Genomic DNA, 26429 nt, shown 5'->3' with positions numbered 1-26429 from the left:
TGCAGGGAACTTCAGCCCTTTGCCTGGGGATCAGAAATGGTCTGACTCACAGACTCCTAGAACACCTTTAAGCAACTGAGTTAGGGCTCAGACCAAGTTAAAAAGGCACTGTGCAGCATTATCCTGGAAAACACTTTAATTATTGTAGCATGCAAATGAACCAACATTTGTAGGAAGGCTTTTAGTGACTCAAAAGCCTTCAGCTCAGTTGGCCAGGGCACAATTTTGCAAATGATGCCAAGCTTGTGGGTTTGATCCCTGTATGGGCTGTTCACTTCAGAGTTGGACTCTCTGTGGGTTGCTTCCAGCTCAAAATATTCTGTGTGCAGAATGTACTTAGTGTGCAGGATATCTGTGTGCCAACAGATGAGAAGTCTACTCAGCACAGTCTTACTACTGTAAGAAAGAAACATACAAGTGGCTCTTAGACATGCACAGCATAAACTAAACTTATTGCATTTTTAACAAGCTTAGCTTACATTTACTAATCAAATATGGACAGCATGACTGTCTGAAGAGAATAAACAAAAACAAGAAGTTGTGGAACACACTATAGGTAAGAAACAGACAAATGGGAGACATAAATTTGGTTTGTGTTGCTGAGAAGCAGGATGCCACCATGGGCTGTATAGTTTTTGTACATTGTTACGTGTTACCTTTCACACTGCTCTCAATAATGAAACCTGCAAATGCTGCACCTGGGGCAGGACATGATACATCAGGTGTGAGAAAGGCACATTTGAGAGCCTCATGTAAATGGCTGACAGCAGAGCACACATCCACCTCCATCTGGACCCTTCAGGCCTTCCAAAGGATACAACTGTGTACAACAAGCCATGTACCACACACACACAGTCATGCACTTCCTCACTTTGCAAGATGGGAAGAATCCCTCCTCCTCTGGGTTGCATCTTCTCATGAAGATGCATTTTGGAGCATTACAACAGACTCCAAATTCCTTATCTTGTTAGATGACACATGATCCAGGGTTTTCAAAGCATCCATGTACAACTCTGTGGTATATGTTGCCTAAGTCCAGGATGACAGACAATTTCATTGTACATCCAATGTGTATATTGGTAAAGGTGAGAAGGAACATTTGAAGTTGCATTCACAAACTGCCCAAAATGCTGTATGGATGTGGAACATTAAAGGGTCTTTCAACTTACTCCATGGTTTCACTTATGGAGAATGAGACACTAATAGAACAAGGGCTAATAATGGTACAGTTACTATCCTTTCTCATGGAAACAAAAGACTCAAGCAGAATGATGTAGGAAGAAATGTGGAAATGATGTTGGAAGGAAAACTTCTTTGGATCCAAAAAGCAATAGTATCTGGGAGATTTCTAAGCACTCACTTTCACAAACTGACCAGCTTTCACAGGTATGAAAACATAAACAGTGAGATCTTGAATTATATTTATCATAAACTTTGCTGGACTTATCAGTAACTCCTTAGGCAAGAAGTCTCATGCACAAGATGGATACAGCACAACTGAAGCAACATTACATGCATTATTTGAAAAAAAAAATCTGGAGCACAAAGAAACAATAAATAACTCCTAGATAGACAAAATACAAAATATAGAAAAACACCCTCACAGACCAGTATTTTCAGAGAATTTATTTATAGAATCATTTCAATTTGGCACACAATTGGAAAATGCTGACACAATTTGGTGGGACAACAGTAAAAATGCTGGAGTGCTGCTAATCCCTTGGAGAGAAAAAATGAAATATTAATTGCAAATAAGGAATAATGGGCTAGAAAATGTTACCTGAAAGTGGGCTCCATCAGTTGTAGACCTTGAAAAAACCTGAAAGACTTAGAACCTCAGACACTGGGATGAAGTTTCCAAATGTAGACTGAACCTGTTAAGAGGCAACTTTAACACAACCAAAGTTGTTTGCTCTATTGATAGAGGTTGAGCTTTTCAGAATTTAGCTTAATTTACAGCTTGGCCTTGAAATCCCACAGGCATTTATTTGTGGCCCAGTGATTTTTATCTGTATTATTATCTAACCCCTGAAAGACAAGAGACATGAAACAACCAATGCAATTTAAAATAAAGAAACAAAAATAATTGCCCTCTGTTGCAACTTCTCCAGCATAGCCATCTGCTTCTTTCCACTGCTCTAGTTTACTTCAGAAAACAGATCTAGAAAGAGGTTGGGTATAACTGGGGAGACAGCAGCCTAGAAAAGCAGTTTTTTGTGAGAGAAACTGCTACTGGAATGACATCCAGGAGACAGTGGATTCCCTGCTGGCACAACACAGAAGAGGCCCAGAATGGCACCTGGTCACTTCTCACTACACAGTTCTTGGGAGATGAGGAGTCCTTCTTTTAAATCAAGAGTATACAATACTGCACTACTGTTGTACAACCCAAACAGATAACAAGATGCTACAAAGACAGGGAATACACTTATTTATAAACAAAAAAAAGCAGAGATGAACCCCGGTACTGACTCCCCTCCCATTTCTCATATTTAGCCATTGCCCATTAAAAAAAACAAAAAAACAAAACAAAACAAACAAACAAAAAAAAAAAAACACACAAAAAAACAAAACAAAAAAAACCCAAAACTTTTCTTACACCTGAAGCCAATTAGAAAATCTGTCCCCTGTAACAACCATGAAGTAAATCTTTGGAACAATATCACTAGATGACTTTGCAGCTTCACCTACATGGTTAACTCACTATCCCAGTATGCCATATCTGCTAAGTATTTTCACTACCATTATGTCCTCTGCAGATCAGAACCAAACATATCTTAAATCCATCTGTAAGTCTGGCAAACAGGTTAATCTCAAAACCAGTTAAATACAATATTCAACCCATTTATTTCTGTGTCCATTTATTTAGAAAAGATTCATTCAAGGAATGAAAGCTAGAACTCTTAGTACAGTACCAGGCATTATCTCTACTATCATACACTCTTTTTAGAAGAATGAAAAAGAGAAAATACATACAGCTTTAGAATAACTTCACTTGCAACCACCTTAATCATAATAGCCACCCAAAATATCCACCATTGGAAAACCAATGCTAAAATAATACATTCTCTTACTTCCCTTATTTGGAGCTAGAATGGTACTATGATTTTTTTTTCTGGAGTTTTTAAAAATATATACTTTTATAGGACCCACCTCCAACATGCAATTGTTTTAAGTAACATCCCTAAAAATGGTGTGTGACAGCCTCATGTGGAAAAGGCTAAGATGTGAAGAACATTGTTTTAGCCCAGCAGTGAGATGTGGGTATGCCATGATTTCCTACCCTCTGGCCATAGGTTAAGTCACATCCACACTGATGAGACCAAACAAGCATTTAAGCCAGAACTTAAGCAGAACATTTCAGGATGGAGTGTAAACACAGTCAAAGAAGTGACACACTGAGTGTTAACACTATACAAAGAAAGTGCACTGAGATGTGTGCACTAAGCAAGCACTTGTGAATACTTGCTGGTCTGCATAAGAGCTACATTTATTGCAAAATGATCTCTGAAACTGATATTCACCAGCTGCTCACCTATTCTCACACCAAAGCAGCTACTCTTTAAATTACACTGGGAGACCACAAGCACTATTCAGCCCTCAACTGTGGGAAAGCTCTAAGAGCTCAGGATCTACTACAAGTAATTAATGGGCACCACACTCTCACCTTTTCCTCAGTTTCACCAGGAGTGAGATTAGGCCAGTAATGGTCCCCTGTGAAAGGTACTGAACACTGGGATCCATTGCAACAAAGCAATTTAGGATATTAATGTGTCTAAACAAGCACAAGTCTTCCTAATGGAAGGCTAGGCATTTTAGCCAGCTTGTGGGAGGAAGGAAAGGAGGACCTCTCTTAAGGTACTTTGTTTTCCTAAGAAAACATAACTTAGGCAAATACTTTAGTTCACTGGTCTATGTCATCAACTAAGATACAAGTAAGCCCTTGTACATTACATACCATTATTCTCCCATACAGGAAGTCTGATCACAGCTTATACAAGGAAGAGATAGAAGCATTCCTCAAAATAAAAGCAGTCCCATTTTCACGTTTACATAGGATTTCAAGCTGATTCTAAAACCCCAATTTGCCACAGATTTTATCTTAATTGCCTATTTAAATATTGTGCATTCGATCTCTGTGACACACGCAGATTTTTATACTAGGCTAACTATGGCTATTTCTCATATTTAAATTTTAATCAATGTTCTTTAACAAATAAACATACAAACAGCTTTTTAAATTAAATCAGGCTTTAAGACATTTAAATCAGCTTTAAAAAGCTGCAATCTTCTTATAAAATGTTAAAATCTTGATAAATATGGGTTTTTTTATTCTTCACTGAAGTTTGGAAGCTCAACAACTTCTTGAAATAGACCAGATCCTTTTTAAAAAGGGCATGATCACTTATTTGTCACAGCATATAGCAGTTTCTTAAATTTAAGAAATGAAAGTAAAACTGATTTGTGTATTACCTACATGTGTAAAAGTTATTTTCAAAGAGCAGTAGCATTAGTGTGTGTTGGAAAAGAAATTCTCCAAAAAAAACTACCTGTACCATAAAGCTTGTAGGACTAAGCTTCAGTCTCCTTTGCCAGTAAGTTTAAGAAATAAAAGTCTGTATCTGTAGTTATGTAACATCTGGGATGTCTTTTAGAAATGTGAACTTCAGTTAGAAGTTGAAAGCAGTATCTAAACATTCTCCACTACTAACCTAAGGAGAAAAACCTCTTTTTAATCAGAACAGCAGTTCTCATTAACAATATGAAAGAAGTTAAAATTAAAGAACTAAGGGTTTGGATCAAGCAGCCTAAGCCTAGACTGAACAAACTTTGAACAAAACCATCTATATTAACCAAGAATTTTAGCATTCTTGAGGAGAGATGGGCAGCTTATTTTCTGATAATTCAAATAACACATACATTTTAACTTTCTGAAATCTTTCAGGGGGATGAACAGAACAACAATGCAGACATGTTTGGAGATAGAAGTCGACATATTTTAGAGGTAAAACAAATTATCATTTGACATCAATTGGATTGCAAAGAACACTTTTCAGAAAGGTTTTGCAGACCCTGCTGTACTTCAAGTGCCACATGTTCTTCAAACTTGCTTAAGCAGATTCAAGTTCAAATGGTCTCTCCTCTCTGTAAATTACCACAAACCAAATAAGCACAAGTTGTTTGGAATGGCTGAAGAGCTTTCTGCAGAAAATAGCGTGCTGGAATCTAAAAAGACTCTATTCCTGGAGTTGTAGAAAAAGTGCTGGTTTACACCTTGTGTTGGAAAAGGAAATAACCAGTCAACCTGCTATTTCTGTTAAACTCATTCCCTATGACTCTGTCCAATGGAAAGAAAACCCAAGGAAACAAAATAACAGGTAGTGAAGGAAGAGGCTGCTTCTATAGGCACAAACACCACATGATGAACAAGCCCTACATTAGAGAAAAATCTAGCATGCATCTTCAACACTCTTTGCAGAAATCAAGGACAAGAACTAACTGCTAAAAACTACACAAGGAAACACTGCCTTTTTTTAAAAAGGTATAAGGAAATAATTACACTCATTAATAAAAACACTGAGAATCACAACCCACCTGAACTAAAACTGGTTTACATCTTCAGGAAAGAAGTCAAAATAGTACAGAACATTTCTTTTTTTCTCTTAAAAAGCAGAGTGCCACACTGTCAAAGATACTGTTGCTGCATATAGATTTGAATCAACCTTCTTGTGCTTTCCATTCAGGGGATACAAAACAGGAGGTCACGATTCCTGATAAACTGTTTACAGATGCCTATACAAATCAAGCTTTTTTCCTACTTAATTTATTATGGAATTGCTAAAACTATAGTAAAATGTAAAACGTTTCAAAAAATTCCTGTGAGAAATACTTAGGTTATTTAAAAAAAAAAATTGGATTTTTCTTTAGTTCACCTATGTTCACCAATATATATATGGTAAATGCACCTTGAGTATAAGAACTGCATGAAAACAGTCTGAAAAAAATAAAACATGGAAACTGATGTGTGAGACCATCGGTCGCCCTCCTACTTCCAATTACTATTATTTTATTCTTTTTAAATACCACCACTGACAAAACCCAATGCAAGATATAGTCCCCAAACCCACAACAAACTGCTTTGCTTTACTGTGCATCTTTTCCAGCAGGTCTTCACACCTGCTTCTTCAGACAGAGCATCTGGAGGCTACAAAAGCACAACTTGTACTTCTCCACCAGTCATGCTTATTTGTGTGATGCCTTTTCCAGGTCTGGAAGTTTTTCTATTAGTGCTTTATGGTTCATGTTGATACTGGCTATAAGTCCTCCTTCATTGCCATCTGAGCCAGTGTAACTAATTTCTTCACCAGTCAGGGTAGTCATATGGCCACCCAATGCTCTCAACACTGCATTTCCAGCACATATGTCCCACTTCTTAATGTAGGTGACATGGATGTACACATCAGCTTCTTCTTGATTCTTTTCAGGCACGTCAAGGAGGGCCAGCACTTTATAACCTACAAGACATGAGCAGAGGTAAAAAAAATAAAAAAATTAAACCAACCCTTCCTGTTGGAACACATTAAAAGAACAAGACTAGAAACTCAAATACAGCTCTGCTCTTATGTTTACTCATTCATTTCTCAATCCCTGTATCATGCTTAAGTCTATCTTTCTTTCCCTGTTTTTTTATTAAAAAAGACGGAAGATGTATACTCCACTCTGTAATAAAACTAATAATCCCAGGGCATTCCTCTTTATTAATCACTATGCAATACAAAGTAATTGCACAAAACAGTATTCATTCTTTTATGGATTTTTTTTCAGCTCTTCCAATATTCTTGTTTCATTAATCTGTTCATTTGTTCATCTTCTTAAACAGAATCAAGCCCTGGACAAGACCTGCTATAATCAGTTACACTTTCATTGTCTCTGTCATTTAGAGTCATTATAAAGAAGCAATGCAAGACCTTCTTGACTAAACAATCTGTAAGGGAGTTCTGGCTTTTCACATTAAAGACAAGAAAAGATACATTTCTGTAAAAAAAAATTTTGCATGGCTTTTCTGAGACTTTAAAACAGTTCTTGCTCACACTGTGCCTCCCATTTATGTGCTGTAAGTAACGGATGCACAAGGACATCACATAAGTAAAAAGTATTCTAAAACTTCTTTAAATTGAGTATAAGGCAGATAAAAATGGACTTCAGTGATATTAATTTTCTCTTTTGACATAAATGCAATAAGCAGTATCAAACCTTAATGGCCTTTTTCTTATTTTTTTAAAAATCAACCATACTAACTGCTAACAACCAACAGATCCTCTTCCATGATTGTGCCTGTGGCCACACAATCCTTTTTCTCCCACTGAGGCATCAGTGCCTTCCATGAACACACATCAGTGTGTTTCAAAGGACCACAACATTGCTGGCCCAGGCTCAGATTCAGTAACATACTGACTTGTGAACAGCCTGAAGTTTGAACCAAGTCTGGGTGTAGGTTCCCAAATACAGGAAAAACTGTGTCCCCACTGTCAAGCATTTGCTTACAGTGATGTGAAGATCAAAAGGAAAGAGGAAAAAAGAGAAGACACCACAGTACATCCTTCTGTCCAGTAACAGCTACATCATTAAAACATCCAGAAGCAATAAAATGGATAGGATGCTTAAAGAACCAAACCTGCTCCACCAGCGGGGATTATCACAGTTTTATTTCCAAATGTCTGCCGTGCAACCTGCTTAACTTTTCCTGCATGGGAGCGGGACACAATAATCCTTGGAGTCTTCTCGTTGTAGGAGGAACGAGCTTTTACATTTGACCCACCATCCACCATTGCCCAAGCTACAAGAGAAACAAAAATTCTGCTAAGATTTACAAAAGACAATCTCTGTTAAGCGTGAGGATAAAAGGGCGCTTGTTTAACCATATGCAATTGATACCTCTGACTTAATATCTCTCACTACTGTAAAAGAGAAAGGTAGGGCTGACAGAGGATGGGGTGCATACCCACATGTGCACACAATGGAAGAGAAAGAGGCCACACACACGTTGGTGCATTATACCAAGCCTGACTGTTCTCATGTGATTCTTCCAAAACACAGAGTAAGAGGAAAAATCCCAAGTAGTTAATATTTAGAATTTGCAATTAAAAAGCCATCAGAGATAAAAGGATGGCTCTTAGTCAGAAATACACCCAATATTTCCTCAGACAATGTTTTTATGTAAGAACAAAAAACCCCATTACCCATTAAAGTAGATACCAAAAATGCTATGCAGTAATTTTGTTCAGAAGGATAGTAATGCTAAAGAAGGAAATAGCTCAGAACGATAGTGCTAAAAAGAAAAATATTTGATGTTATGTTTCAGAGAACTGAATTTAGAATCCACAACTTCCCACCTGTTTCATCATGAAGTTCAAAGCCAAGCTTGGTAGGTGGCATCCCCTAACCATTAATCTGACATTTACTTAGTAAACTACCCAGCAATTTCATCTCAGTAGAGAGCCAGATTGTTTGGCAACAGACTGAGCTGTGTGAAATAACAATGCTGACTGCCCTTTATTGCTTTGTATTTGTGTGGTAGTATTAGGAACAATCTGACTCAAAACACAGCAGTATTTCCAACTTGGAAAATGAATACTTGTCACACAGAATGACAGAATTCATTGCATCTCATCTGATTCCATGTCTGAGCATTGCACATTTCACTATTATCAAAGGAGATAAATTCTCCACATTACAATGCTAAAAACCCATTTCTTCAGGTAGGTATTGACACCTAAAAAAGTATGTTCCAAAACCTCCAAGATTCTTGAAGCGTATTGGAATGTAGCACATACTTAAGTGACTGGTAATTAAATTCATATTTATAGACAGCAAAATATTTAGCACAAAATGTTGAGTGTTCAGTGGGCTAAAAAAGGACAACAAATACAAAATGCATTTATTCACTTAGTTTTTTGTGCCAGAGCTACTGCAAAACTTCAGAACTCTAGAGGTCAGTATTGCCTAAGGGAAAATGTAAACAAAAACTCCTGTTTTAAACACATAGTACAACATGAATACTTAAATGACTCTGAAGCTTTCAGAAATGCATACAAATTGTCACACTTGCAGCAATGCTCGCTGATACATCATTAATACTAAAGAATTAATTACTTCACAGCTGTAGCATTAAAAGCATGTCAGATAATCAATAAGGCTATGCCAGACAGTCTTGCTTGTTACATACAAACAGTTGCCATTAAGGTCTTTATTCAATCGATTTTTATTCACACCAAATAAACAGCAGCTCCTGGGTACACTACCACAGACCTAAGTTATTAAGCTAAATGAGCAAAGTACTTTCTTTTGCTAAAGAGTAAAAGCACATATGAAGCTGGTATTTGTAGGTTTAACTTTTTTTGTTTGTTTGTTTGCTATAAGCATTGTAGTGAAGGGATCTTAGCTCTTAAAAATATTGTCGGTTAGTTTGTTCTAAATGCATCATTTTTATTTTAAACAAGGGCAGCATTTTCCTTGGTGGTTTTATAGCACAGAACACATCTACAGCTGCTCTCTCAAAGATCAAATTTTAATTAATACTATGACTATGATGGAAATAGGTGAAGGCATGAAGGTACCTGTGTATGATGAGAAGGGCTTGTGTATCACACCTATTACTGGTTTACCATTTACAGCCACACAAACCATTGTCGTGACATACTGTCGAAGATCCTCTGTGGGCAAAACAAGAAAGTCAGCAAGTTTACAGATGCCAAGAACACTAAAGGAAAACAGACAGGGGATTATTCAGATTATTCTCTGAAGACTAGTTTACATTCTGCCTCTTGCAGCTATGCAACTTTGATGTATCTTCAAATAACCTTCCAGTTTTCAAAAGACTTTGAAGACTTTTCAGCTTTCCAGCAATTTTTCCTGTTCAGTAGATATGACCTATACTCCTACCAGATCTAATGCTAACAGCTTTGTCTTATGCAACATGTATTTTCTGGAAATCTGTGCCCTTCTAATCTCCCTTCTCTGCCTCACCTCCTATCCTCTACTGGTTCAAAAATGGTAATTCAAAAACCAAGAACATCCACTGGGAAAGGATAATTGTATCAATTACATAGTCACAAAAAATAATCCCATTTTTCTAGTTGTTCCTTAGTACTTATTAGCAAGAATTTTAGTTGGATTGCCTTGAACTGCTTATGAACATCCTAAAATCTTTGGAAAGGGTGAAGACTGAATTATGCATGCGTTTTATAAAAAATGATGACAAAACATTTCTCATATCAAGTTAAACAGGATATTTACTTAGAATTCCCTTTAAATAAACAAAACCAAGAATCTATGATACTTAGAGTTGCTGCAGTAATGACTGAAATAAAGAGATGTGTAATTCCAGTACAATCCATAATTGACAGTTACCATTTATTATAGCAATTACTTAGTTGAAAGGATAGCAAAGTAATTTCAGAGTTGGAATATATAAAAGTAAATGCTGTAATTTGAGAACTACAGGGATTTCATTATGCAATTTGTTCAATTAAATCACATTAGCTTTGACTAAGACACTTTAACAAGATATGTCCTTTTAAATACTATCTTGTCTCCAGTATAAAAGGCAAACATCAAAATTACACACATGATTTGTCAACAAGAATCAGCTACCTGTATATTCTTGTGTAGCATCTAAAGGATCAATCCAGACAGTGACACTTTCTGCTGGCACCTCTTTAGGCTGTATTTTTTGCTTTATGTCTTCAGGAATACTGTGATCCCAGGAGACTGTCTCCTGATCAGATGTATCAACGCGCTCCTCAGAATTTATCTGTGGTGAAATGACAGAAGTAGTTGCATTAACATATGGGATACATAACTGTGGCACTAGGGAAAATTACATGTTTGCTCACATTTTCTCTCTCCTCCTTCACCTCAAATGCAGGAATTAGTCATTTTTTCAGCAACTCACAGACTATTACAGTCATGTGACAAGCAATGTAAAACCACAATTCAGAATTTTACTGTGAACCACACCACAGCTGGACACTGTTTTGGCTGCAGCTCTCCTTACTGAACATTCCCACAGTACGAGTCCCATTTTTTAAAATCAGTATTTAGATGCAGTTCCTTCAAGTACTACAGGCAGAACATTTGACTCTGGAGAATCATACAGTACACAGACAGCAGGAGGTCTAAAATTCAATTTACAAGGCCAGTAGAAGCATATGGAAATGTAGAAATATATTATCACCAGATATTGTGCAGACTGTGCATGACTTGGACAAGAAGAAATCTTAGTATATATATTCCTGCTGCAGGCATTGAGTCACAACTAGAAATTTAAGCAGCTCACTTGAATTTAACTACTAGATGAATTCAGATGAATTTATTCCGCAAACAAGCAACATTCCATACCCATTTGTAGGGTAGGCTGGGATAAGGTCTAAGATGGCCAATGAAGAACATTTACTAACAGCAGTCAAAAGTCACATTTAAGCCTATTGCCACCTGCTGCCCAGCTTAATGAACTTTACTCCACACCACAGGGCATTTCTGTACACCAAGCAGAGTTTGGCCTGATAGTGGAGCACACAGCACCAATCTGTTGAATGGAGTAACATTCTGCAAAACTCAACACAAATTCCTTGTGACTGCAGCAGCACAATGTTTTTGGATGACCAGAGATGCAGTTGTCCCAAAAGTTGTAGGCAAGTGACATGGAAAGCAAATGAAAATGAAGGAGCTATCAGACTACATTTGAATGTGACAGAGCTTATATGAGCAGGATTTTTACAAATTCGTATCACGACAAGAAAAAGCATCACACACACCTCAACTGTAACAGGGTATTAGCCAAGAGTTCAGGGCCATTTTCTCCAAGAGAATTTGAAAAGAAAAAGGAAGCAGAACTGCAGCACCTCCAGCCATACATCATAGCTGTCTTCTCACGTAAAACCAGTATGTGAAGCATTATATGCCAAACACGGAGCTCTTGAAGTTGCCGTGACATTTACAAATTAAACATCTGTCACTATACAATAAACCTGATGATTGCATTTTCCCCTAAGGAAAACAGTCCTGCAAAGTCAAGATGAATAGTTCCACAGACTTGGCAGTCTCAACATAGCCCCTGGGCAGTCTAAGTTCCACTACAGCACATGACATACCACCATAAAAAAAACATTTCCTCAACAGAAGAAAGGGGCCTCCAAAAAGTTAAAGGGTTGGAACCAATGCTCAAAAGGAAGACTATCTTGTTAAACCTGTTGTTACAGTACACTAAAAATGTAAAGCCTGCAACCATTTGAAAGGTACTGTTTTCAGAGAAACACCACCTTCTAGCTCAGATTTTGTAGCAGTGGCCGTGACACTGCAACATTTATAATGCTTGTGAGGAGTCTCTCCCAACAGACATGATTATTACACTAGGAAAAAAAAAAACAAACAAAAAACAGTAGGGAAAGAGTGATAAAGTTGCACAGACATCTGGAGAAAGTAAAAAAAAAAACCAACCACACAAAAACAAAACGCCAAGTGGGTCACTCATTCTTCCATTCATATGACCATCTACTCTGTAATTTTGGCTGTAAATTTGGCTGAATACTTGCCTGAAAGGGACTCAGCAATCCTTAAAACTTCTATTACTCCTCCTGTTTTCTTTCTTTTTGTTAATGAAGGAGAATATTCCTTGCAAACATGCCTCTGTGTTAATTCCATGTTCCTATTTGTCACTCTCATTTGCTGGCAGTCTCCAGAGGCTGTAACCTTACACTTTAAACTTTTCTCAAGTGATATGGGATATATAGTTCACTGCAATCCCAAATCCTCACTCATAAATTAGGAGTAGCTATGGTAGAAAGACAACGACAAGGCCAAATATTTCAGGCACTAGACCTTATTTCAGCAAGATGCTCTGGGGTTAATTGCCTAACAGCTGGAAGGTGTACAAGCCCATCTGGGGAAGTTCTGGAAACTGAGCACTGACATGAAGGTTAACTACATTTTAGCAATCTTCCCCAGTTATGCTTGAATCAAAAGCCCTCCTCGCAAAGAACTGCATCAAACACAGAGGTTTAATAAAACATGTCAATCAGTGCATGGAATACTGTTTAAAAGTAAAAAAAAACAAACCATTATTTCATAAACAAGGCAGTCTGGTTGCATCTCACCTGTACACAGCTTCCCCAAAACCAGCCTGTAAGGTGCAGGAATTCCATAACAAATGAGGGATGCTGCTCATGGGAGCCAGCAGCAGAGGTCCAACACCAATACCAGGATCAGTCCAGGCATACCTTTTGGAAGGTGTGCCTTCCAAAGCACCCAGGTGTTTCCAGCCTTTGGAAAGCTCTGCACAGAGAACACTCCTGTAGGGCTCACTGGTGATTGGAACACAGATCTGCTCAGAACACAGGAAGAACTCCAGTGTACCACAAACCTGTCTGGATAAATGCAGGGTCTGAACAGCCAACAGTCCTGACCACCCAAGGACTTCAGGGAACCTCAGAGTGGCTCTTGTCCTGTGCTAATTTAGTCCCCACCAGCACTCCATGCTGTCTTTGTGGCAGTTTGTCACCCAAAAACCTACTTGAATACTAGCTAGCTGCCCCTGGCATGGTGCACAACCTTCAGGATTTTTCCTGGATTGAAAGGGTGGAACATAACTGTAGTTTAGCCTCTGAATTCACCCACTGAAGCTAAGGTAAAGTGAAAAAATATACGCAAACTTCCTGCCCCCCAAAATACCTTTTGTTCAAACCTTCAAACCAGACATCAGTACATGAAAATGCAATGTCTTTCTTAGAAAGTGTTTGTTTGGTGGCATGCGATTTTTTTTTTTTAATTTAGTACTCCCTCTTTCTCCCTTCACACTTCTCCAGCTCAATATTAATTTTATATTTTAATATGCAAATAATCCAGTATCTTGAAATATATGGGGTAGCTCAGCCCTTCATTCCTGAGAGCATCAATAAGCCCATCGGAAAATTATGTCCTCTGAAATCCAAATCTTAGTGCTCTTTCATTAGAAAGTAAAACAAGAACAACACAAATACTATCACATTTGTATTACAAAAATACTAATTCAGCTACTCAAACTAAAAAAAACCAAAAAACAACTCACCAGAAACTCCCCCAACAAAACAAAAAACAAAACAATCCCCCCAGCCAGAGTACAGGTAACAAGAAAAGTTAACATTTACCAGTCAGAATATGAACATAAGAGTATTCCAGCTATTACCTTTTAAAAGCAAAGACTGGAACACATTGTCCAGAGAGGTAGTAGATGCCCTGTCCCTCAGGTGTTCCAGGTCAGGTTGGATAGGGCTCTGAGCAACCTGATTAAGTTGAAGATGTCTCAGCTCATTGCAAGGAGGTTGGGCTACATGGCCTTTAATGGCCTCTTCCAACCCAAATTATTCTATGATTCTATGACTCAATGGATAAGTCGATTGATTTGAGCAAGGAAATGAAAAGCCTGGAGGCCTGCAAGGCTGGAGTATGCACAGGGGAACATTAATAAAACATGAATAGGTGTGTGTTTGTCTGTTTTGTTGGTGCACTGATGCTCATGATCCACACAGCCACCTCACCAGTGATTATGTAGTGCAAGCATTGTGCATGCCCAAGACTCAACTTTGCCACCTGCATCCACCTGATATGAGATTGAGGAAAGAAGTGGAGAGACAAAAGTAAATGCAAATAGTTGCAAACAATAAACCAACAGAGATTTTAACACCTTCTTTTGGAGTGACTGAGAGATGTCCTCTGTGGATGGTGGGAGATACTTTTTAATTGCATTCACCTTCTGTACTAAGGTCTAGAGCAACCACTAAGAGTTCATGTCTGTCCAGTCTGGTGACCTTCTGGATGGAGTGACTGCAACAGCTGACAAAGGTGCCAAGACCAACTGGTGTCACCTACCTAGACTTCTATAAGGCCTTTGATAGGATCCCACATGACATCACTACCTCCAAATTGGAGAGACATGGATTTAAAGATTATTCAATGGATAAGGAACTGGATGGATGGACACAGTGATGTGACACAGGATGGATGGACCACAGTGATAGTCTCCCTCAAGGCTCCATTTTGGAACTGGTGCTCTTTTATATCTGCAAGCTTGCAGAAGACATTAAGCCAAGCAGTGCACTTGACACAGCAGAAGGAAAGGATACCATCCTGAGGGACCTGGACAAACTTGAGAAGTTAGCTCACAAGAACCTCATGAAGTTCAACAAGTCCAAGTGCAAGATGCAGCACCTGGTTTGAGGTAATCCCAGGCCTGAGTACAGACTGGGGGAACTCACAGAGAGCAGCATAACAGAGACAGACTTGGGGTTTACCATGGATGTGTGCTCACAGCCCAGACAGCCAACTACCTCCTGGGATGCATCAGAAAAGCAGCACAGTCAGCAGGTGGAGGGAGGCAATTTTCCCCCTCTCCTCTGCGCTGGTGAGACCCTACCCGAAGTGCTGCAACCAGGTATGGAGTCCTCAGCACAACAATGATGTGGATCTCTTAGAGTGGGTCCAGAAAAGGACCACAAAGATGATGAGGGGGATGAACACATCTCCTGTGAAGACAGGCTGGGTTTATTCAGCCTGGATGAGAGAGAAGGCTCCTAGGAGACCTTAAGGCAGCCTTCCAGTGCTTAAACAGTGCTTATAAAAGAAGAGAATAACTTTTTACATGGGCAGATAGGGATATGACAAGGGAAAATAGTTTTAATCTAAAAGAGGAGAGATTTGGCTTAGATTTTAGGAAGAAATGTTTTACTGTGAGGGTGGTGAGGCACATGTTGCCTAGAGAAGTTGTGGGTGCCTCACCCCTCAAAATGTTCAAAACCAGACTGGATGGGGCTTTAAGCAACTTGGTCTAGTGGCATTCCTGCCCACAACAGGGCAGCTGGAACAAGGTGATTCTCTAAGGTCCCTTCCAATACAAGTTATTTTATGACTCCATGATATCTACAACTACACACCTTGGAAGGTATACTGACCTATGAGATAGCTGCATGGGACTGTAATTGATTTGCTCTTATTTGACTGTGCTTCAGACATGTTCCTACTCAGAGGAGAGTGGTTTAACCAGCAGTCTTTGGGATTTCCTCCATTAGAGACCCCTTCAACCACTGCTGCTGCACTGTACCAAAGAGTAACCCTATATTCACTGCACTACAAGACAGATTGCTTTACCTCCATTGGCTCTGCTTCCCTGTTTTTCTCCATAAATGTATCAGAGATGAAAGCTGTCTCAGCTTCTCACAGCATCTGTACATACACAAATCGTGTGAAGAATCAGATGCCAAAAGCCCTGAATGTAAACACCCACTCAACAAGTCAGGACATATAAATATGCTCAACAGGAGAGCACTCTCCAGGAGAGCAAAAAGCATTCAAAGCACCATTATTTCCAGTATCTGAGGAAAATATCTAAATTACCCTGTTAACAAAACAAGGCTCCAGAATCTCTTACAAGGGAGGGGCTGTGCATTCCCAACAAGATCACACCAAGACTTAGCTCACCTGCATCCAGGACCACTCATGATCCCTCTCAACTTTCAAATTTCAGGGTGGTGAACAGCAATTTTCACTGTGAATGAAAGCTGCTTCTTGAAAGCTTAGGTTATTTAACTCTGAAAAGGATGCAAACTGGGAAATGACAGTACCACTTTCTGTAAATATAAAATGCTTTTAAGATTTAAAAAACTTGAATAGTAGCCTTACCAAAAAAAAAAAACAAACTGATTTTATTCAATACACTGACTTTCTTAAAGCCAGCTGCTTGGCTTTGAGAAGGTTCTTTTCCTCCTTAGATCATCACAACATACGAGAAAGGAAAAATATGCTTTTACAGGTGATCTTCATGCTTTTCAAAAATGTTCCTCTTGCCAAGGTTCAATTTACATAGAGTTTTAGCAAGGCAGATTTTGTTATAAAAGGAACTAAGACCTTGCTGAATCACATGGTTTAAAAAAAAAAAAAAACAAACCAAAAAAACAACTTATTAAAAGGTAGTAAAGTTTAGAAACCATAAGTTTAAAGTCCTAACTTTTAATTAAGTTTGAAGCTAAAAAGCATATTTGTATATAAATGTGTAAGGTATAAAATCATACAAATGTATAAAATAATAAGAGGTATAAAACCCATTGGTTTCATGTTGCCATTCATTGATCAGAAAGCAAGTATTTCTAGAATTATACCACAACACTGAAAAAGAACACATGCCTTTTTCAGGGCATCTAAGTCAAGGCAGACAGAGGGTTTCCTCTACCATCAAATACACCTTTGTTTATTTTAGCAACAAGAAGTCAATGCAGGAACAAGAGGACAGAATATGCAAAGAAGAAACTGGAGAAGCCTAAATGTCAAGAAGTTCAATTAGTGCTTATCAAAACTCATTAGGTGACTTTGGCCATTAAGCCAGCAGGAAGCACACTGAAACAAAGAGTAAATAAATGTTAAAGACATATCCAATGACAGCTCTGCTTCTACAAACTTACAATGAATAGAGGTTGGTGAAAACAAAAGTGGAATTGAGGGAATCAGCAGGGATCACAGGATTCACTGATTCCACTGGTAATCTGCAGAAACAACTAGAATTTTAGACCAGGAAAATAAAGCCACTTAGCTCATTAGCTCACACAAGTGGTTTCAGTAGATAGCAAAATTCTCCATCACAGCTCTATACAGACCCAAGCCTAGCAAAGAGAAAGAGATGACTTGCTTGTCACAAGAGTTGCAACACCTCATTTTAAGAAAACATCCAAATAAGGACAAATTAGGAATCTGCCAATAAAATAGATAATACCCAAAAAAGTTCACTGTTTGTGAGTGGCTACGCTAAGAAATTCAACTCTCCAGCTGCTCAGATGATAGATTAAACATCCACAGTGCACAAACAAGCCAAATGAACTACTTGTAATTGCATTTGAAAAGATAATAACAGAACTCATTAGCATAAAGTTACAGTCTTTAACTTCATTTTTATGCAGAGAGAGTTGGCATAAGTAATCTGGCATAATTTGGGACCCATTTTAGGAGATGAATCTCCAGACAACACCTATTACTGAGATTTCAGATTAACATTCACACTTCTTGTTTTACTTAGGAACCCACTGGCAGTTACAAAGATCATCTGCGTCAGAAGAACATTAAATTTATTAAAAGCCCTAAGACCTGAGGAGGCTATTCTCACAACATGAAAACCCAAATTACTGAACCTACTCACTAAAGTGCAATACCTCTGAAGTTTAAGTAGTCTTTTCTTTTTTTAAACCTATTTCTTCAACAGATCTTTCACACAGAATCAGTATCAGTGCAGAGCTTCCCATCTCAGATAAAATTCCAGTTTTTTAGGTATGGTAGTTGGCACTATGGTCAGAAGCCTGTAAATAATGAGTTTAAACCTAGACAGTACTTCAGAGAGCCTGATAAAAAAGGAATGCCTTGGGTCATTAATCTTCAAAAGTCAGATTAATTTGGAAGAAAATCAAAGTAAAAGTGACATGTAAGGTTTCATGTCAAGTGCTGATTCCTGCATCATCATGCATAAGCTTGAAATGCAGTATTTATCATCAGTCTTAACTGGGAAAGAGACATAAAAACATTTGGATTCAGAACAGTGGCAAGACTCGAAAAGATGCTCAAAGAGAAAGACTGGGATGGAAGAAGACTTGATTTCCACCACAGTCACAATATAAAAAAAGGGAGCAAACAAGATGAAACTCTATTCAGTATTTACACTAGAAAACAAGAGATATAGGTGCTGTAAGTCTAAACAAAAAAGAGACAAAACAGCTAAAAATGAGAATGCAGGGTAAAATACAATCTGACCATTAAGACTGAAATCTGCATGCTGTGAAAATAACTCTAGTATAGTAGCCAATATAGCAGCCAAATAGCAGAATTGTGTGGGTCACTTTAAAACTGGCTTTTCAGTCAGAAGACAAGACGTAATCTGGTCAAAGTGAAAGTTTAAGAAACAACCTGTAAACCATCCCTGCCTTTGTGATCAAGAAGGGCTGCTCCTTCAGATGTGCTGGAGATGGGCTGTAGTGGGGAGTGAACCAGGGTATTCCTAAATAACCTTCCTTTTAAATAACTTTTATTTTGAATTTTTACTTGGGATACAATCAGTTATCCAGATCCTGACATTGATCCCTGGACAGGCTACATTAAAAGAATAAGACCCTAAAGCATGATGCTGAGAGGGATCTTTCAGCAGGTAATGCTGCTGAAATCCTGGTGTCATGAGATCATTTCTTCACAGAAGCTCTTCTGAGCAGAACATACCAGCATTTCTGGCTAGTCTGTCACTGAATTTGGAAAGAATGTCCCCCCTTTCCACTCCCACCCAAGCAGCATGGCTGGGTCAAGCATCTCCTTAATACCCTCACCTAATTCCCACCCAGTCCTTATCACACCACCACTGTGCCAGCACAAGAACAATAAGGCTTCATGGAGAACCAACCAAGAAAGAAGTAACTCAGAAAAGATAAATAAAATGAATAAAAAATGAAAGCAGCAGAGGGGATGATTACAGCTGGATCAGAGGTCTAACTTGCTCTTAGCATGTCAAATAAATGAGGACAACATAGTGTAATGCAGGAGTGGAAACACTTCAAGCCTGTAACTGCAGTTGAGAATTTCACCAAGAGAAAGCAATGTATAGGTTTTGGCACTAAGTATATTTTCAAATCAACTGTACAAAGATGCTTCATGGAATACACATGCAAATATTTACTGCTGGATATTGAGTGCAATCAGACAACACTAGGTAATAGTAATAGAAAGTGATTTGCCCCTTATCTTTCTTAGGCTTATTTCTGAGGGATGTAAAAACACCACCACTAAATCTAGACTAAATCTACAGTGATAAAACACAATTGAGCCGCACCTCACCTCTTCAGTCTTACCTAACATAGCCTTGAGAGTCTGAACTGATACAAATGCATCTATTTGCATCAAACAGAGCAGGTGATGTCAGCAGTGGAGTTCCTCTTCCTCTGCACAGACAATACCTTTACTCAAGAGAACAAAGGCAAACACTTTCTGTGGGATTTTTTCCCCTCAGGTTTTAAAAGGGCTTTTTTTATAAATCCCAACTCTTAACATTATAAGACTTTTTCCAGATTTGTTTCACCTTCTGAAGTGAGAAGTCTAACTCTTCTATCTTCTCTTAATAACCACACTTTAAGAGACTCAGATCTGCTTCAGAAAGACTGTTTGCATATTCTCCTTTTTTATGTCCAGCAGCACAAAACAGGGAATCCAGGGCTGCTCACTGAGTTAAGTTTTTTTCAGACAAATTACTTTTCCCCTTGGTTATTCTGAAACATTGTAAAGCCACAGTTATTCTTAGAGAATCATAGAGTAATAGAATGGTTTGGGATGTAAGATCTCACTCCAACCCCTCTGCCATGGTTGGGACACCATGCTCAATGCCTTATCCTGCCTGACTTTGAACACTTTCAGGGAGCACTTGTCCAAAACTTCTCTGGGCAACCTGGTCTAGTGCCTCACCACTCCCATAGTAAAGAATTTTGCCCTAATGTCCAATCTAAACCTGCACTCCTTCAGCTGAAAGCCATTCCCCCTTGTCCTGTCAACACATGTCCTTGTACAAAGCTCCTCTCCAGCTCTCCTAAGCCCCCTTCAGATACTAAAAGGCTGCTGTAACATCTTGCAGGGGCCTTCTCTTGTCCAGACTGAACTACTCCATTTCCTTTGCTTTACAGGCATATTTTAGCACTTAGCTTTTGTGCTGGCTCATCTTTCTGGCTGCAGCATTTGGCAACAATTTAAATACTGAGGTACTCCTCTTAAGCTCAAGAATTTCAGATGTGAGAAAAATCAGCATTTTGCATAAGCTTACTCTTATTGCAGTTTTTGTTTGACAGCTTTTATTAGCATCATCTTCTCTGGCAAGGAAAGGTTTATTTGACTTCAGCAGCATCTTTTATTCTCAAGTGTCACTCTGTACAGGGGGATGAGACTACAGATATAAAGATACTTCTTACATGATGCAATTTTATACTGCCTCAGAAAATCCTCTATAATCCTTATATTCACACCAAAACTCAGCAGTCTGTTCTGTGAAAGAGCTGCAGTTTTAGACAGGTTGCTCTGAAGTTAACTTCAAGGATTAGTAGATTGAGATGATTGCTGGCCTTCACACCTGAGAAGCACACATAGCATGTATATAGTAGTAAAAGAAAGCTTTTATTTTAGTTTGGGCAAATGTTTATGAATACATCTTCATCACAGACTTTGAGAGACAAAATGCCTTATCAGTGTACATACAGCTTAGTGAGAAATTTTTAAACACCACATGAGGTAAGCTGCTATTATCCCCATCATATTCTCAGAATACTTAACATCCCACAGCTGATCTGTCAGACTGAATAACTCCAGATCACCTGAAAAACTTGTCAAGTACACTCATGCTAGACAGGCTCAAGCTCAATCTGAGGAGGAGTGGGGAAAAAGAAAAGACATATGCCTGGTATTTTGCAGGTCCACAGACCTATGCACACATTTTCAGTTTTATACTGCCTTTGAGAACACATCTGCTCTTTCAAAAATACCATCTATTCTTAAACACTAGCAGCACACATTACCTGTAAGAAAAATAATAAAAGGGACTACCAAAGTTTTTTGAAAGTAGAGGTTCAAAGTTAACACCCTCTGCCAGAAAGACACAAGTCAGACTGTCACTGCTAGGAATCCAAGGCCCAGGGCAGAGTTTACATGTGACCACAGGGCAGGCAATACACAGTTCACTGTGTTCTTCAAGCCCAGACAGAATCCCCAGCCTTCTCTAGAAGCACAGGCAACTCTCACATCTAGATGAATGAAGTGCCTCCATCTGTAAAAGGGGAGAAAGCACAGAGGTTTCAAGCCAGCTAAGCTGTAAAGCTGAGATCTCTGAGGGCACTGAATAATGCAAGAGAACAGGGGTCAATACTTCTTCTTCCTTTAACACTGAGCCTGTGAAGATGCCTTGTCACTGACAATCCAGGAAATCTTCCAAACAGAACCTGCATTACCTTTCTGTAGAGGAAGGCTAGTCACACCTCAAGTTTATTTCAAACATTGAAAAATTTGTTGTTTCCTCTAGATTTCATATCATCAAAAGACAGAAGCTCCCATTGACTGAAGCCCCAAAAATCCTCAGCGTTCAAAGGTTAGGGTGCGACCTTAAGAGACAGACCTAGATTTCAGAAGTGAAGGAGAGCAGGAAGGGGTGTACACCTCCGAAAGCAAACTCATTTTTCTCAGGTAGGCAGTGATCCACAGTATTGACACAGCTGTGCTTATCTGCTGTCCCACAGCCACAAGCGCTGAACACTCCCCTATTGCAGCGCTATGCTCCCAACCCTCGAATCCCCAGCCGCTGCTCCTGGCTCTCCCCAGAACCGACGGCAGGAAAAACAAATGGCAGGAAGGATAACTACCAAAACAACAGCATTCCTAATTTCTGCACCTTAACCGTAGGCAGAATTTGCGATGTACACAGAGCTCATGATCCACAACAGCAAGACCCGGGCCTCCTTTCACCCCTCCACGCCCGCAGTGTTTCACTGTTTCACCTCGCTTGCAACACGCTCCAACTCCTTCCCCTGCAACCCAACACCCACGGCAAGGGGCCTGAGGTGGCACTGCCACAGATCCAGCGTGAGGGGAAGGAGAGGGCAATGAGCGTGAGGTGGCACTGCCACAGATCCAGCGAGAGGGGAAGGAAAAGCGCAAGGAGCGTGAGGTGGCACTGCCACAGATCCAGCGAGAGGGGAAGGAAAGCGCAAGGAGCGTGAGGTGGCACTGCCACAGATCCAGCGAGAGGGGAAGGAAAGCGCAAGGAGCGTGAGGTGGCACTGCCACAGATCCAGCGAGAGGGGAAGGAAAAGCTCAAGGAGGGAGGGCAGCGCTTCCCGCCGGCGGTCACGGACCGGGGAGCCGCCGGGCTGCACACCGAGGCTCCGCAGCGGGATCCCGGCGCAGCCCCTGCCCCACGGAGAGCCCGGCACGCACCTGCACGGCGGGGAAGGCGCCCTTCAGCAGGTAGAACATCCTGCGGTTGGAGAGGAGGTCGCCGCTGGTCAGCTGCTCCTCGGCCCCCTCCCGCGTCTTGCCCTTGGCCTTGGCGTTGAGGACGTTCCCCTCGCGGACCCGCTTCACCTCCTCGCCGCCCCTGACGGCGGCCAGCACGGACACGGCCAGCAGCTCCCGCAGGTCCACGGCGCCGCCGGGCGCAGAGCCGTGCGGCGTCTCGGGCCCGCCGGCCGCCGGCTCGCTCAGCATGAAGAAGGCGAAGCGGCCGGCCAGGAAGCCGGAGTAGAGGTGGTAGAGGACGCCCAGCCCCAGCAGGCAGAACACGGCCATGCCGAGCGGCGAGAGGCGGATGCCCATGGGGGCCATGGCCGCGGGGCGGGCGGGCGGCGGGGCCGGGCGCTCACCACAACGCCATGGCGCGGCCGGGGCGCTCGGCTCCCGCTGCTGCGGCGGCGCCGGGCCGGCTCCACGCTCGCGGCCGGGCGGCAGCGCCGTCTGTATCCGGGTCAGGCGGAGGCGGGGCCCGCTGTGCGCTGCCCGCGGCTCTGCGCCGGGCCGGCCGCCGCGATCCTCCGTGCGCCCGGGCAGCGCCCGCTGCTCCTCCCGAGCTCTGTGCCTTCGGGTGGCTTTTCTCCTTGCGCCAGGAGCCCGCAGCGGCGGGGCCGAGGGAGCTGCTCCGCCCGGGACTGAGCCCGAGCCCGAGCCCGCCCGGCACGTTGGGAAGGAGTTTTCCGATGGAAATCGCTGTTGGCATAAATTGCCGCTAAATTTCTAAAGGCGCACTGTTAGCGGTGCTGAGCATCACTGCTGAACAGCTCTTGTTTTTGTCATACTGGTACGGGAAGTTCGGGACTCTCTGCCCCCCTGTTCCTCGAAGAATTCCTCTCATTCAGTAAAATGAAGCAAATCCAACTGTGTCCTCAGCCAAGTGATGTGATAAAGGCCTACCTGTCTTAATTTACACTTTTTCTTTGCACTTCAGTTGCTTTCGGGGGTGTGAAACGTCATAGCCAGGATGGACATCTGGGGTGGGAGCTAGAAAGAGTCTCTAATTTCTTTCTGTTCTTATTTCTGATTCCTTTTATGAGTCTTCAGTAAATTACAAAGGATCTTTGTTATTCAGCATTGTTTGATTAATTGAATATTTTTCACTCAAGCAGTGTTCTTGTCTGTTGATAGCAGGTTGTAGAAACAGATTTTGGTAGTGACTGTGGGGAGAACTAATTACTAGAGATCATGCATTATAACTGTTTTCTTGGGCACTTTATTTTTTTAACTGTTAAACTTACATAATCAATCAAGAATGTGAAAACTGTAAAGACCAAAATTAAGACCAGCCTTGCAAATTGAAGTTGCCATATTGTCTCCTCTGCATTTTCACTTTAATAGCATCTACATTTACATGGTTACATATCCAGTGTCCTGCAGGATTGCATCCTCTCTGAAGTGCAAGTGTATGTGCAGGGAGTGAAAGTTAAGGGATCACAGAGTGAGAAAGCATTTCATTTGAATTCAGGAGCTGGGGTTCAGGAGTTGAGTTTTACTCCAGCTATGCTGAGGTTAAACTTTGTGTGCTATTAGGCAAAAACTAGAATGTCCATGTGTTCCAGCTTCCCATTAAGATGGAAATTTTTGGTTTTATTATTTGTTTTTCTTTCTCTGCAGTTGCTTCTCTGGTAGAATGGGAGTTTGAAAGGATACACTACTCATTTTCCTTAATATTGATTTCACAGTTCAACATTTCATATAATAATTAATGGCAAGAAGCTATGCAGCAACACAGGGTTCATCTTAGACAGAGTAGATTTGTGTCAGTAATAAGCAAAATAGCCAACAGCAGTGCTGCCTGATGCTATCAGTAACAGTTTGTGTATGTTGAGTAAACAGGAACTTTAAATTCCACTATGGTGGATGAAAAAGAAGAAGGAAGAAGGAAGAAAAGCTGCAACTTTATGAACTGGTTTCTTAATGGAAAGAAAGTGAAATACTAGGCTTTTTGTCCCACTGAAGTTTGAAAAGACCTTACAGATCTGTAGAAAATTATTGGATTTATTACTTGGTGCTTACATTTTTATGCCTGCAGTAAACATTGAAAATATTAACAGTAGTGTAAGCTGTGAAGAGTATGGTGCACAGAGGGCTCTTTATTTCTGTGCTACTGTATATACCATCTGTGCCAGGTTTTAGAAAAGAGTGTTCATTACTGAGTGCAGTCATACAACCAATAGACAATATGCTATCAGCCTGTTTCTCTGTAGCAATCTTATTCTGTAATTACCAATATCATTTTTAAAGGCTGCAGTCTGGCATCTTCCATGTTGTTTTCCCAAGATCTCTAAACCAGGTTCCTCATGTTTATCCAGGGTGCTATTCACTTCACCTGGGCCAGAATACCACAGAGATCTTTGCAAAGTGCTCTTGGCAGATGGTATAAAGATAGTTTAGCAAAGTTTCTTTATTGCTTCAACCTGTAAGATGAGTTTCCAGAGACCATGTTATAGGCATAAATTGAAATCAACTTGTGAGAAAAAGAAATGTGTTCATTATTAGCAAAAGCAGATTTATCCCTTTACATTAGGGCTGAGGACAAATTCTAATGGAAATGTTCCTTTTGAAAATGGGGAGCATGCCAGAGCACAGGGAGCTTGGTGTCTCTGACTTTTAGAGCCCGCAGCAAGAATGTGTAAACTAGTGAGCTCCCATCCTTGTCCAGACTAGCAGTGTTTTGTCAGCAGTGCTTTACAGTGCAGTGTATTGTCATGGCTGCTTTGCCAGCATCATTGCTGACTCGTGGAAAAGCAGGCAATGCCCACATCTTCCACAGCAGCAGCCATGCGGGCAGGTTAACAGGGTCTGTCAGCAGCCACAGAAGTGCTGTGCAGGTTGTTATTTTCTGTGACTCTGGCAGTTTAGGAAACCATTTAGGGAGCCTTCCTGAGTGCTCAGTTTTTGTGGCTGCAGTTGCAGTGTGTCTGTGGAAAAGATGAGGAGTCCTGGCTCAGAGCTGAGTTTGGGCTGCAGCACATGAAAAAATCTGCTGTGTCTGTGCTTCCAAAAGGCCGAGAGAGAGCAGATGGCAGATGGTACCAAAGTACCTGAGGGGAACCTGCTGTGCAAGTGCCAGCACCAGCTGCAGCCACTACATTTCCCTGTCAGGGCTGGGAAGGTAGTCCATGGCAGAGTCCCATACAAGGTCTTTCATAGTGAGTGATAGTTTTCCTTTGCTTAGAGCATTTGATTGGAGCAGTGTGTGGATGGGCAGCTGTGAAGAGTGGTTGTTTGGTTTACACAATCGGCTTCTTCCTTATTTCTCTTTTCTCATATCTTCTTTTCTGGTTATTTTGTTTGTGATACCACTTCATCCAATCCTGTTTGCAGTGGCAGTTATGGAG

The 26429-nt window shown here is 40.6% G+C and overlaps 1 protein-coding gene across 1 annotated transcript; it reads right to left on the bottom strand.

Annotated features, from left to right (window-relative positions):
* Positions 1 to 1611: 1611 nt before the first annotated feature.
* BPNT2 (3'(2'), 5'-bisphosphate nucleotidase 2) lies at positions 1612 to 23544 on the bottom strand. Its single transcript, XM_056484542.1, has 5 exons — positions 23017 to 23544; positions 10654 to 10813; positions 9618 to 9713; positions 7676 to 7837; positions 1612 to 6515 (listed from the first exon to the last, which is right to left on the bottom strand). Exons 1-5 carry the CDS (start codon positions 23401 to 23403, stop codon positions 6244 to 6246), a joined length of 1077 nt encoding a protein of 358 aa, XP_056340517.1. The 5' UTR covers positions 23404 to 23544; the 3' UTR covers positions 1612 to 6243.
* Positions 23545 to 26429: the final 2885 nt, after the last annotated feature.

The sequence above is a fragment of the Oenanthe melanoleuca genome, chromosome 2, assembly GCF_029582105.1.
Source record: "Oenanthe melanoleuca isolate GR-GAL-2019-014 chromosome 2, OMel1.0, whole genome shotgun sequence".
Taxonomy (NCBI): Eukaryota; Metazoa; Chordata; class Aves; order Passeriformes; family Muscicapidae; genus Oenanthe; species Oenanthe melanoleuca.
Note: the sequence above shows the minus strand (reverse complement) of the source record. Positions and strands in the feature narration are given on the sequence as shown.

Excerpts from the sequence above, each read along its gene's own strand:
- BPNT2 (XM_056484542.1), bottom strand. The coding sequence starts at position 23,403 with ATGGCCCCCATGGGCATCCGCCTCTCGCCGCTCGGCATGGCCGTGTTC. Across the intron at positions 10,814-23,016 it reads GCGCCTTCCCCGCCGTGCAG|ATAAATTCTGAGGAGCGCGT; the intron begins GTGCGTGCCGGG and ends ATTTCACCACAG. Across the intron at positions 9,714-10,653 it reads TGCTACACAAGAATATACAG|AGGATCTTCGACAGTATGTC; the intron begins GTAGCTGATTCT and ends TTTTGCCCACAG.